Source organism: Tachypleus tridentatus, chromosome 6 (genome assembly GCF_004210375.1).
Source record: "Tachypleus tridentatus isolate NWPU-2018 chromosome 6, ASM421037v1, whole genome shotgun sequence".
Lineage (NCBI taxonomy): Eukaryota > Metazoa > Arthropoda > Merostomata > Xiphosura > Limulidae > Tachypleus > Tachypleus tridentatus.
The window spans coordinates 119,088,778-119,102,886 of record NC_134830.1 but is presented as its reverse complement, the minus strand read 5'-3'; the positions used below and the strand labels follow the sequence as shown (position 1 = coordinate 119,102,886).

The 14,109-nt window shown below is 29.3% G+C and overlaps 1 protein-coding gene across 5 annotated transcripts in view; it reads left to right on the top strand.

The window, feature by feature from the left end:
• LOC143253432 (dedicator of cytokinesis protein 3-like) overlaps positions 1 to 14,109 on the top strand; it is a 95,751-nt gene that overhangs the window by 26,315 nt on the left and 55,327 nt on the right. For all 5 annotated transcript variants that reach the window (XR_013029632.1, XR_013029633.1, XM_076507304.1 and 2 more), the window contains exons 14-19: positions 1,054 to 1,145; positions 2,539 to 2,661; positions 3,273 to 3,397; positions 8,802 to 8,900; positions 10,755 to 10,818; positions 12,597 to 12,700. Coding sequence is in view for 3 of the 5 variants with exons in the window: in XM_076507304.1 (XP_076363419.1) it covers positions 1,054 to 1,145; positions 2,539 to 2,661; positions 3,273 to 3,397; positions 8,802 to 8,900; positions 10,755 to 10,818; positions 12,597 to 12,700 (607 nt within the window). In the remaining 2 variants the exon portion in view is untranslated. The remainder of the gene's footprint in view (positions 1 to 1,053; positions 1,146 to 2,538; positions 2,662 to 3,272; positions 3,398 to 8,801; positions 8,901 to 10,754; positions 10,819 to 12,596; positions 12,701 to 14,109) is intronic.

Here is a 14,109-nt window from a genome sequence, read left to right as displayed (position 1 = left end):
TGAACTAGGGAAGGCAAAAGTCTATTTGTATGTTCATCACAAAACTTAGAATTATAGTGTTAGATATTTAAAAACAAAGCACTGAAAACCAGTAGGTCAAAATTTTGTTATACTGCAGTTATTTGTATTCATATTTCTTATTTTCACTGTGTTGGCGGGCTTTTAGTATTCAATACTTTAATGTTTTTTAATCTTTTAAGAGTGACTTTTCAAACTAGGGTGTTTTAAAATGAAAAACATTATTTTGTGTGTCTCTAGTAATCTCTAGTTTAAAAAAATTGCAATAAAATATGTGGTTAAAAATCAAAGTTCACCGATTTTATAATACATTCTTCAAACTTCGTCTGAAGAGTAAATGAATTGAGTTGTAAAGAAATTATACTTAGTTGAACGTTGTGATGAGCTATGATATAGAATATAAAATTTATTTATGAATAAAAGAACGTTCTCTAATTATAGAACATAATAAATTTAAATTCCAGTTTTATTCAGTTAACAAAAATTTGATGGAAATATCTTTTAAATATGTTCGTGATATTTTAGTTGTATTTTCCTCAGTTGCAGATAAAATTAGTATTGCTTTTTAGTAGGTTTTTCACATGTGTTTGGAACAGACAGTTCCTAGATGGCATTTATCAGACAAAATTTATATCAAATTGTCATTGAGTATTATTATCACCACTTGATTCTTAGAAAACAAACAGTTACCTTTGGTGATAGAATTCAAGAAGTACAACTGCACCTACCAAGTTTTGTATAAACAAATGCCACACATCACTAAAGGATATAAGCAATATGACTGTCACACTTTCGTAAAGAACCTAAGAAACACTGTTACCAGTTTACATAAACGTAAGTACCATGTATCACCAAGTGAAACAAAAGTACCACATTTTACCAAAGAATGGTAAATATTGGAAGTTCTACACATCATGAAGGAATGTCGGATCAGACCCATCTTTTGAATTTCCTTTTGATTTACATAGAAATGTTTTAAGTTGTATTAGTATTAATTAAATAGTCTTATTAGTTATTTTTTATCCCTTTTTATAGTTGTAATGAATCAGATTTTCATCAGCTTCATGAATTCATCATCAGGAAACAAAGCAACAAATATAATATGATTTCTGGACAACCCAGCTATGGTAAGATTGTTTATCATAAAATTATGTCTTTAAAATCAACCTGTTTGTATGATTAGTTATTGTAAAAAGGTATTAACAATCTAACCATGGACATCTTCTATTGTGCATGTCATGAGATTTTAGAAAATAACATTCAAAATTTAAGTAAACTACTTTTTTCAATGACATGCTAATAATTGTAGCATAACACAGCTGATAATTCATATTTTAATAGTATATAAATTTTGAGTTTTCACTTTTATAAGGCAGTATTTTAAAAAAATCTATAATTTCCCCTAGCGTGAGAATTTTTTACATTTGCTCTCTAGGCATTCTCTCTTCTCTAATTTATTTATCGTCACTTCTAGAAGCGTGAAATTTAATATAAATTACTTAATGTAACATAAATTGCTTAATAACTTAAAGTAAATAATATATTTTAAATAATTATATCATTATGTTATAAATAATATAAAGTAAATTACTTTATAATTGACCTACTTTGTATAAATTTAGGGGAGTGAAAATAATTATAATATATGGATTTGCTGAAAAAAAAACATTTGAAGTGTATTCAGGAGATTGCAGAAATTATGCAATAAAATTTTAGATTTTTGAGATGAAAAAGCTATTTTTAATCTTAATATGAAAATCGCTTAGCATGTGGACTTGCATAGAGAAATACTATTTATGTTCATGGACTATTGTTTAGTAAAAATACTTTAAAAAAAATTGATACTTATACACAAGAGAATTGTAATGTTTATTAAAATTCTGCCAAATTTTGTGAAGATACACCCAAGTGTATTAAAAGCTATAGTATGGAAACTATAACAAGAACAATATGGTTACAAGGTCAGTCAAGTTGACTGACTTCATAGCAAGAGTGTTAATACTGACTTTTGTACACTGATTATTTTTATTCACTTGAATGCTTTAATAGACAATAAATACTTACTGTATTAGTTTAAAATAAGAATCTATGAAGTTAAGTGTACAACTGCCCAGTATTAATTCATTGTTAATGAAATTTATTTAATGTAGTTCTATGTTATCACTACTTATTTGGGGATTTATAGATTTTTTGTTGAGTTGTTAATGATTTATTACTTTTGTAATTTTTCTTTAATCTTACAATTAATTATTTCTAATGTATAACAATTCTTGGAACTTTGCTGTAATTGAAAACGTTATGAATAGGAATGTGTTTCGAGTACTTTATGTTTGTTCTCTCATTATGGTAACAGTTTATGATAACAAAATGATTTTTCTTGTTTCTTTATTATGTAGTCCTAGTGTTGTGAATTGTAATTGAAAACTTCATATTTTTATTGTTTCTTTTTTGAAAGATTTTCTTGTATGTAATGTCACTAGTTGACACATTCATGCAAAAGAGCATGTTACTATTTCTCAGGGTTGATTGTGTCATTGAGAGTCCTTCATGGTGATCTTGGTCAACTTCACCAAGAAAATCCTCTGTTTTTCAGGAACCTAATCATCACTTATAAACGTGGTTTTTCAGATGTCATAATGCCAGGTAAATATTAGAGTCTGTAATTCACTAAAAACAAACCTAGTTGTCACTTATAAATGTGGTTTTCACAGATGTCATAATGCGAGGTGCATATTAGAGTCTGTAATGCACTAAGGACAAACCTAGTTATCATATATAAATGTGGTTTTTCAGATGTCATAATGCCTGGTAATTATTGATTTCTGTAATACGGCTTTTGAGGGTTATTTATAAATTTGATTTATTTGAACATTGTTTAAAAATTAAGTTTAAATTAATTACTGATTCCTAGAGTTTTTTTCACATTTATGATTTTCCTGAAAACATAAATTTGAATATTAAAATAAGTTTAGTTGGTTACAGTTAAATAAGTTACTTGATTCAAATTGTATTATGAGGTAATCTTTCAAGAAAAAGAAAATGTGATTTAAATTTTTATATTTTTGATACTGGCATTTTTGGTAACTTTTTTCTCTCTCTCTCTTCACTGGGCACAACATTTCTATAAATGAATGTTTGTATGTATGTTTGAAACTTTAAATAACTCAAAAGAAATTGAACAATTTTTTTTGAAATTTCACAGATAAGTTACACCAAATACAAAATGTGATTTTTTTTTTCCTTCAAACTGATAGGAGATGTACGAAATGATATCTACCTGAAACTTGAGAAAGCAGAATTTGAAAGAGGAGGAAAATCAACAGGGAAAAACATTGAGGCAACTGTAGTTTTAGTTGGTGCTGATGGACAGTTTCTTGAGGTGAGTTAAAACTATAATGACTTTGTCTTAGCATAACATCTAGAAATAATTACCAACATCTTATTAGCTGAGTGTGGTATATGAGAATATGTGATTGGTCCTAGTTAGTGTAATGAATAGTTCCTCTTAGCAATGGTTCTGTAATTTGTTTATTCTGTTAGTTTTCCTCTAAGTTGTTGATTTATTGGTGGACCACACAGTAAACAGAGTTTGACTGTGATGTCAAGAAAAACCCACTTGTAGAGAAAAATATATGTGTAAAAACAGCTTGTTTGGGTTGAGAAAATTTCTTCGGTCATCGTCAGGTTCACAAAGATGGGAAGAGGTAACTAACTGGAAGCTGACCACATGTTTGAAAGGGGTTGTGTAACTGAGTGTCGGAATGTAGAGGATGTGCTTAGATGTTGGAATATATAATTTTACATTATTTATTTTATTATTATTATTTATTATATTATTTTCAATATAAGTATAAAGGTGTTCCTTTGTATTGGTTTATTTTGGGCTTGAGTTGTATAAGTAAGGCTTCTTTAATTTTGTGTTTGTTTATGTTTGTTTCTTTATTTAATATTTGGGTGTTTTCTATGGTTATGTTGTGTTTATTTGACTTGCAGTGTTCAAAACGTGTGAATGAGACTTTTTATGTTCTTTGAATCTGGTTTCCATTTTTCTACTTGTTTCTCCAATATAGAAGTCGTGGCAGTTATCACATTGTATTTGATAAATAATGTTGTGGTGTTTGTCAGTGTAGTTTTTACATAGTATAGACCTCAGTTTTGTGCCTGGTTTTTGAATAAATTTGGTATTAATTGTAATGACATATTTTGTTACTAGTTTTTGCTAAATGTTGGTTATTTTTCTGCTGATGTTGGGAATATATGGTATGCAGCAGTATATGGTTTCGTGATTTTTTAATTCGTGGCATATATTTACTTTTGTTGGTTGATTTTGCTTTTTGTCCAGGTGTGTGAGTATAATGTTTTCTATGGTTTGTGGAGGAAACTTATTGATGTTGATGAAGTATTGTTTTAGTTTGTCTAATTTGTCATTAATTTTATCTGGTGAGCATAGTTTTATGGCTGTGTTTATTTGGTTTCCTAGTGTGTTGAGTTTTTGTTTTGTTTCATGTGCTGAGTCTCAAGGAATGTATAGTCTACTTAATTTTTTCAATCACATTAATGCTATACATCCCAATGTGAACTTCATATGTGAACAAGAAGAAAGCAATCGAGTATCATTTCTTAACCTCAAAATTACAAAAACCGATACACAACATAGAACAGAAATCCACCAAAAAATCACCCATACTGGACTATACCTCTTCCTTTCTTTGTGAACCTGACGATGATTGAAGAAGGTCTAAACGTTTTTCGCTCCTCTACGTAAAACATTTTCTCAACCCAAACGAGCCATTTTTACACACATAGAATTTGACTGTTTTAAATATTTCCTTTTAATCATCTGTTCATGAACTTTGTCGTTTTATCCAACCTCGTATCTTTTAAACTGCTGTTTATCATAATTCCAAATTTATTACGTATGTCTGCACAAAACTTGGCAACTTTTTAGTAAATGTGTTTTCTTTTTACTGTGAAACATTTACTGAGTCAATCTGAGTGAAGGTTATTTTCGAGTTAAAAATAAAATATTTCTTTTCGTGCTACATTTTCTTAACCTCTACAACGTCCTAACTGAATTATAACAAAAGTCCTTTTCCGGTAAAACTTTATACCTTATTTCTTATTTTCTCAAGACTGACTGTACCAGAACCAAAATTAATTCCCCCCCCCCACTTCACTGAACACAATATTTGTCAGAAAGTTTCAAGTTACTTTTCTTAACATCTTTAACTGTTTGTGTGTTCAGATGTGTTTAACTTTATCTTTCGTTTGTTGTACTTTTTACTCAATAGAGCATTAATCCTCACCTGAAAAGCAATAAATCTCAGTGAGAGCTCAGCAGTTGTCAATGTAATCACCAGGTGATTGCTGGATGTCATATTGTTCCAGCTTATGAAATTTTTGAATCTTTTATTTTAAGGAAGTTTTGTTTAGACTTAGCTGAGGACTTAATTATTTTGTACTCAAGTTACTTTTGTTGAAATATATAAAAATAAATGAAATGTATACAAAAACAAAGATCTGTAGTAGATACTGCATACTCGAACTTGTTTGCACTCTAGTGAAAATTTGAGACTTTCTGAAAGTCTCTTTGAGTTACAAATTTTGGTATCCAAAAATAATTCATATAGTTTTTAATTATGTATTTTAAAGTGCAAAAATTTATCAATCACCAGAATAGAATGTCTCAAAACTACTATAGTTTATCCTGCTTTCTGTGTAAGCTATAAGTAAGTTTTAAAAATTCTCTTAATATTTGGAGTAGAAACAGAGAAGGATTACACCACAAGCCAATCCATTTTGTAGGTAGCAGTTTAATGTGAAAAGTTAAACAACTTATAAGATTTATATATACGATATATTTATATCTTCTCTTTTCTGTTGGTTAAAACATATATTAGATTTGTGCAAATAGTTTTCAAAAAGTTGGAGAGGGAAAGGAGGGATTGTCTGGTGGATTTATTAATATCTCAGAAAAGAAGGAGGGTTGCTCAAATTATAGATTCTTGCTTGTATTTATCTATAATTTGTGTTTCTTATTGACGTGAAGAAATTCTGGAATGGATAAATTCAAGCCAAAATACAATTCATATGGCAGAAAAATGGAGATTGAAAATCTTTTATATATTTCTGTTTGAAAGTAAGAAGTTTAAATGTAGATAATATAAAAATTTGAATTACAAACTATGTTTTCATGTCACATTTAGTGACGTATGTGGGTACATTCAATTCTGTTTCTGAAGTTGAGTTGCTAAGGTCTCATATTTTTGGTTAAAAGTGGAAGTTCAGGTGCAGCTTTCTTTCCATAACTTTATAACCATTTTATGAACTTTCATAAACAGGTAAGAAAAGTACAAATGATGTGTCTGGTGTTAATAGTAGACCCTATAGTAGTAAGTAATGTAACAGATGTCCTGATTGGTGGTCATCAACAGTTTCTTTTCAGGTAATTTCTATTCACAAATTAGAGATGGCCTGTTGGATATTGGGGATAAAGTAATACATCATATTTGTAAGATACTGTATGTTGTAATATAATGTTGAACCTACTAGGAGATATATTTATTTAAATGATATCTACTTAGTAAATCAGTGAATATATATCTATATATGTGTATGTGTGTGTTTTCTAATAAACAAAAATAAAAAAATTCTGAACAAATCAAAACAATCTCCAGGGTACAGGCTGTAATGTAGGACACAAAATGTACCCTAGGTTTTGGAGGAGACTGTGGAAGTGGGACCCACATTGAGGTGGGGATACACCACCTATCTGTCTTAGCCTCTATTTGGCATTCTTGCATGAATATAAATAATAAAATAATCAATATTAAATGATGATGATAATCTAAAGAAATAAAATTGGGAGAGTGACACATCTATATCATTCTTTTATGCCTGCAGATAGTTGTGGAATGTAACTGTTCTTCAAGAAGAAGAAGAAAAAAATAAGGTACTACCACTTAGGGGTAAATAAAATAAACTTACCTCCTGAAGTTGGCATTCTGGACCCTATTATGGTGGTAAAATCATTAAGTAGTAGCATAGTAAACACATTTTACTAATACAGAGTCGCAACCAGTTATATAAACTAACTGGTATAACTCCCAACCACCATCTATTAAATCCACTGTAAAGACCAGTTTTCAGAGTCTAAACAAGCCTTTATTTGCGATAAGGTGTTTATCTGTATAAAGTAGTGTTAAGCTGTTTAAATAACCTTATTAACAAGTAAACATACTTGTCAGAAATTTTCAGTAAAATTTACTTAAGTTTTATTTCTTTATATTTATTTAATACATTATTATATTTTTATTTGATAATGTTTTAATTTTATTTAGAGTTTATTAAATCCATTAACTGTTAATTTTTGTATCAATATTTCAATATTAATAATAATATTATAATTTATTACAAATTTTACAATCTTAGCTCCCATTGAAATTCCTGTTACTTGTTTAAATACATGGTTATTGAAAATTATATAATTATTGTAAATACAGAATCTTAGTATATCTTTCATGTTTTTGGAGTGAAATTTTATTTCTTTCAGTACTATGAAATGACAATAGAATTGTTCTAATAATGAATTTATAATAAATTAAATATTTTAAAGGAATTGTGGTGTACAGTGTGGTGAAATCAGATGTTTGAATATTATTTACTTGTTCACTTGTATCTCAGTCCTTCATTTTGGGTTTGTTTTACTTGACTGAATGCAGCTGAAAGTAACATTGTTGTAATGATTATTTTATTGAAAATGTGATGGTTTTGTTGTGTTGTAGTGTTTGTATGTTGCTAGAATATTTTGTGAAAATATATCAATAAATCTAGTTAATTAGATAAGAAGAGCTGCTGTTATTATCAAGATTAACACCTTGGGTATTCAAGCTGTGTGCACCAAAATCAAGATTGTTTTATTAACTCCTTGGGTGCACAAGTTGTGTGCACTAAAATCAAGATTGTTTTATTGATTCCTCAGATGTACAAGTTGTGTGTACTAGAACCAAGTGTCTTTGTTTTCTTAACTTATTGTTATTACTAGTAATGTGCACTGAAACAAAGTTTCCTTGTTTTTATTAACACCTTAAATGTACCAGTTGTGTGTAGTAGAACCAAGTTTGTTTTCTCTGACATCCACTTTTGCATAATTTTTATTGCATGGATTTTTGAAAAGGTGGAAAGTCCAGAGTGAATTCTAATCTTCTTTAATAATTTTCAGATTTTTTTCCATTAATGCTTCCTTGAATAGTAAAATAATTTGATTTTCATATTTTGCTAGGAATATCATGAACATAAAAGTCATGCTAGTCATTCCAAGAAGGAAAAAGCTTTATATTAGATTACATTTTCAACACTAATACCAAGATTGCTGTGTTGTAATGTAAGCATACAAGTAAGGAAATGAAAAGGTTAAGAGAAAAGTTTAGACATAATTTACTACTTGTCTTTAGAGAATTGTGGATAACCAAAACTTTTATTCTGAGGCTTCCTTGATGTGAATATTAAAAGATTGAACATGGTGATTGAAAAACAATAACATCTCCTGTTGACATACTGTATCATTTAATTAATTCAATATACTTTTTATTAGCTTACTGTTTATTTATAATTAAAGTTCATTTGGCTTTTGGCCAATGTTTTGGTAACTTCTCCTAGAAAAGGCTTTGTGGCTCCCACTTTGTGAAACACTGTACTAGGTAATGAAAATGCTGTCAGCATATTTTTTTAATGGCATTTGTTGTGTGTATGTGTATAATATATACATAAATATTTGTTTGCAGAAAAGCATTTGTCCGGGTGCTGGCCACGAGAATGTTACAGAATATCAGTCTCTTGTGTTATATCACAATAATAGTCCTCGTTGGACAGATAATATTAAGGTAAGCAATACAGCCAGTAACATCTTTGTATATTAAGAGGTGACATCATACATTTTGAACATTTTCTCTTGGTGCAAATACAAGTTGTAATGCTAAAGAAAACTAAAGTTTGCTTTCCCTTCTCATATAAAAATTTGCTATTCTTTGATATTATATAAAACTATACTATTTCTTGGTATTATTTAAAAACAGATTTTTGCATTAGCCTGATGACTTGAAATAAACTGTGGATTTCAAAAGAAGTTTTTTTTTATATCCAACTATAGTTTTCAGTACAAATAGCTGTGAGTCCAAGTCACAAAGCTCATTTTTGTCATTTTGTTATTGGTTATTTTTGGCATCATTTCTTGTTTAAACCTGTGGTTGTAGGTTTTCAAGTTTTTTAGAAGATCGCTAAATTTTTATGTTGGTATGTTTAAATAGTCTTCACTTCATGAGTTTATGGTTACTAGACATCATACAAGAATGTTTTGTGATTAGAAGTCTAATTTTCTTGTGTTCATGTTAATTTAGTATTACGAATAGTGATTAAAATGTAATTTTGTGGCTTCTGCTCTTGTGGTCAAATATAGAGGTCATTCTTTTCATCATTACATAACTAAACATTGGTAGTTTCAACAAAAACTCTATTGTTATCACACTACTAGATTCCTCTAGTTGGCATAGTATTAACAAATACTTACTCAGGTGGCACACGAGCACAAATGGTAATAACGTATTGTGTTTGAATATAATAACTGAGCTCATGTAGCTATTAATTTTAAAATGAGAACTACAAAAAACAACTACAGTTGTAGAGTAAAATACATAAGTTATGTTAGAGCAAGTTTTACATTTTGAAAATAAAATATGGTGACTTGCTTTGTATAATAATCTGTACCTGTCTTCTGTTTTATAAAGACCAAATTTAAATAAATAATCTTTGTTTACTTCCAAAATTTACATCATCAGTGTTTATTAAAACAAAAATTATATTAAGGTGCTGATACATGCATTGTCTTTATGCATTAAATCAGTTTACATATGAGGCCAAGTGTTGTGACAAACTAGTATAGCTCTGGTAGCATCAGATCACCAGACATGTTAAGTAACTGTTTTCTTTATTAATGATACTACATGTTAAGTATAGTTATGTTAGCATCAAACCTATATATGAGTGTGTGTGTGTGTGTATTAGCTAGCTTTATTAACAATACTTAATGTTAAATATAGCTTTGGTAGCATCAAATCTATATGAGTGTTAGTGTATACATATATATTCATCAGGTCTAATTTCTGCTGAATAAACTTAGCTTTGCCACACTAAAAATTCATTAAAATGAATAGTAAATAATTGTCAATTTATTGATTGGGTTAAAAAGTGGGTTGTAATTAACTTTCAGTTTATTGGTTGGGTTACAATGTGGGTAGTAAGTAACTTTCAGTTTATCTCAGAATGGCTGGTATGTCGAAACGTTATTCTCTGCTTATCAATAAAAGTGATAATGCCCATGCCAGCTGTTCTGAGATATATTTTTATTTCAAGTGTATTTCTCATCATCCTCTTTCTTAACCTGAAGATGACCTAGGAAGATCGAAATGTTATTCTCTGGTTATCAATAAAAGTAATAATACCCATACCAGCCTTTCTGAAATACATTTTTATTTCAAGTGGGTTTCTCATCATCAATAATAACTTTCAGTTTATTGTTTGGGTTACAATGTTGATAGTAACTTTCAGTTTATTGGTTGGGTTTAAAAGTGGATAGAGAGTAGAGTAACTTTTAACTTATTGGTTGATTTACCTTAATAACATTTTTAAATACATTTGTATATGTGAGTTCAAACATTCCTGAAAATGAGTTTATTTTTCAGCTTACTATTCCTATAGAGAATTTTGATACTGCTCATTTATGTATAGAGTACCGCCATTGCTCAAGTAAGTCTTTTCTACTTTCCTTAAATTGAAGTATTTTACCAAAGCTTCTAAACTGTAGGTTAAATTTTCTATTTTTCATTAGGCCTTTATGTTACAGATATTATATATTCAAGTTTACCTTTGTTTAAAAGAATTCTGTGATGTGATTTTGAAGAATAGTTTCAGAATTTGTAAATTGTGTTTGTTTGTATCACAACAGGTTGTTGTGGAAACTTGTGAAATTTCTTGTTCAGTAATCAATTAAATAATTAAATTCATAGAGCATTATGTTAACCTTCCATTAGAGTAATTTTTGTGAATGGACAATTTAAGTTTTTTTTTTTATCATTGTTGTTGTTGTAGGGTTATTACCATAACTGTTAGGACCTTCATGTTTCACTTACATTTTTGAAATGTAGTTCAAAAATATTGTTCAAAGAAATCTGATGAAATAATTTTCTTTAAATTAGTTAACTAAATCAATTTTAACTAACAGTTTTTATGTAAATTACTCTTTTCGGTTTTCTATTTGGTATTCTGTGAAAGTGATAAAAATGTGGAATCTTAGTGGAGTGGAGTCATTGCAGTCAAAATTTGATTGAAACTCAAGAATGCTTGTCAAAGTGATATCTGTCAGCATATCATCACTGGGGGCTCAAGTACTGTGAAATGCTAAGGTCTAGTGCAGGCTGAAGTTGAGATGCAAAACAAGGGGAAAGAGATTTATCTTTCAGTTCCATCCTCTAAACAATTAGGTATTTACTTTGATAAATGGAGGACACCTCTCAATGAAGTTTCATCTAGAGGATTCACACTTGGTACTTCCAAGAATATACCATGTGGCTTTAGCCTGAAATTAAAAGTATTGGTTTATATGAGATTGGTGTAAGACAGCAAAAATTCTAGAGGAAAGAGAAATGAGTAGAAAATTTTAATATTCAAACTGTTTAAAGGAATACCAATGTAGAAGTAACTTCTTTCAAGATTTAACACAAGAGGATTTTCTAGAAGTATAGTGTATGATACATCGAGTCTGTATTATTCATTCTTCTACTTGTTTATAATAAAGATGCCATCCACGGTTTGCTGGCTATAAATTAGCCGAGGATATTGAATGAGGTGACTGAGACTGTTCCAATGAAATAAAAGTAGAAGTTTAATGTTTTGTTACCTTGATCAGTCACTTCATATCATTGTTGTAGCTAAGGTATAAAGTAATTCATTCTAAGCTTAAACTACCATGTTGGGGGGGAGGTAAAATAATTTATTGTGTACAGATATTTCACCTTTGTTTGAGTTGGTGGCAGCACTTACTTAACTTTCAGTAAGAAGTAAGTGCTGTACAAAAAACTAGTATCTTGTCAGAATTTTTCTAGGCTTTATGCAAGCATTTAATAATTTATAGCCCTTTATAATTTTTTTACACTTGGGTATTTAATCCATTAAATAGGCTTAACATGAGCATCAAGTTCAATAGTAGAGTAAGATCAGTTTTTGGTTTAAAGTATGATGTTTGCTAGAAATCAAAAGTGTAGTTTAAAAAACTAATAATTGTGTAAGCTTACAAAAACAAAGTTGTTACAATATATTTCTACCAAAAGTGAAAATAAATTTGGTACTTCACTAGAAATGAGTTGTAGATATTTCCACTTTTGAAAAGCACCAGTAATAATATATACAAATATATATGAAATTTCAGAAACTAGTCAAAAATAATAAAATTACCAAAAAAAATCTATATAATTTTTCATAAAATTAATTGAGTTTTGTTTTTGTACAAGTTAATTATAAATTTGCAGCAAGGGACAAAGAGAAGAAGCTTTTAGGATGTTCTTTTATTCCACTTATGGATGAGCACGGAGCAATTATAAGCAACGGAAACCATGAACTGTACATATATAAGGTACGTATAAGGATATCACTTGTAAATTCTTGGCTTAAGGTCATTCAAATTCCATTGTTTGTGTAGAGCAGTCTGAGAGATGGTGGTAAGTACTGTTGTGTAATTTTCTTTCCTGCTCTTTGTTGGATAGGATGTTCAACTGGCAATGTATGGGTTACAGGGTCGAATCCCATCACCAAACATGCTCACCTTTTTAACCATGGAGTCATTAAATGTGATGCTCAATACCATTTTTTGTTGGTAAAAAGAGTAACCCAATGTTTGACAGTGGGGTAGTGTTGACTAGCTTCCTTTCATCTAGACTAGTGTACAAAAGCCCTCGTTTAGTTTTACACAGGTGATCCAATCAAAATAAAATGACCTATAGTGACTTAGAATCACTCGGGGAGGTGTGGTTTTTTATAGATAAGTAAATGATTGCACTCGTAGAAAACTCATAAGGGCTTTTTTTTATGATGTTTATAATCCCTGTGAAAAACTCCAATTGTTGTCTGTGGTCTTGACAAAATTACTGCAAACATTTTTGGGAAAAAAAATATTGTTCTCTTAGATATTTAAAAGGGATTTTTTATACTATAAATGTTCATAGTTGCTGTGAGGGTCATGTATAGTTAGTGAATGAGTGGTTTGTTTTTTCAGTATTATGCAAAATTATAATATTTTGTTGGTTTCAGTTTGCTTACTTGCAATTGATGAGCTACCTGTATTGATTATACTAATTGTGTAAAAAAAAAAAGTGTGAGTAACAATACAAGATGCCAAGTAGTTAGAGGGAGTGACTCTTCATTTACATAGTTTCTGTACTAATCTTCCATAACTTTCAGTGGAACTGTTTAGAAAGTATCTGAACATAAGTAGAAATTGTTAAAAGGGTCTGTAAGGGAAAAATAATTAATTGGTCAACTTTTTGGACAGATAGTTTGAAACATTTGCTGCTTCATTTTATTTACTTTTGTTTATTTTAAAATGTTATCACATCTGCATTTGTTTTTCATCACATAGGAAGAATAGTAACTATTATCTAATTATACAAAAATAAGAAAAGCCAATAATTAGGCCTAGGTGATTTTTATAGGCTACTAACCACAGCAGTGAGTGATATCCAATTGTTGTGACTTTACTGTGAATATCAATGAGTAATGCTAAAATTCTGAGCATTGAATAAGAAAGAATAATTACCATTGTGTTTAACTTACCTGAAAGAATGTGAAGGATTTTTTTCAGTGCAGTAATATTACTTGTCGAAGATTAATTGGGAATGTTTTTTACTGTGGTTGTTGGTTTATATGATGATTGCCTGTTTATATGTATTGTTTTTTCTGATGTACTTTTGGTTGGTTGTGCACAAATACATTTCATTAAGTATGTAACTTTTAATTTATTTAAATTGTAAATATTATATTTCTCAC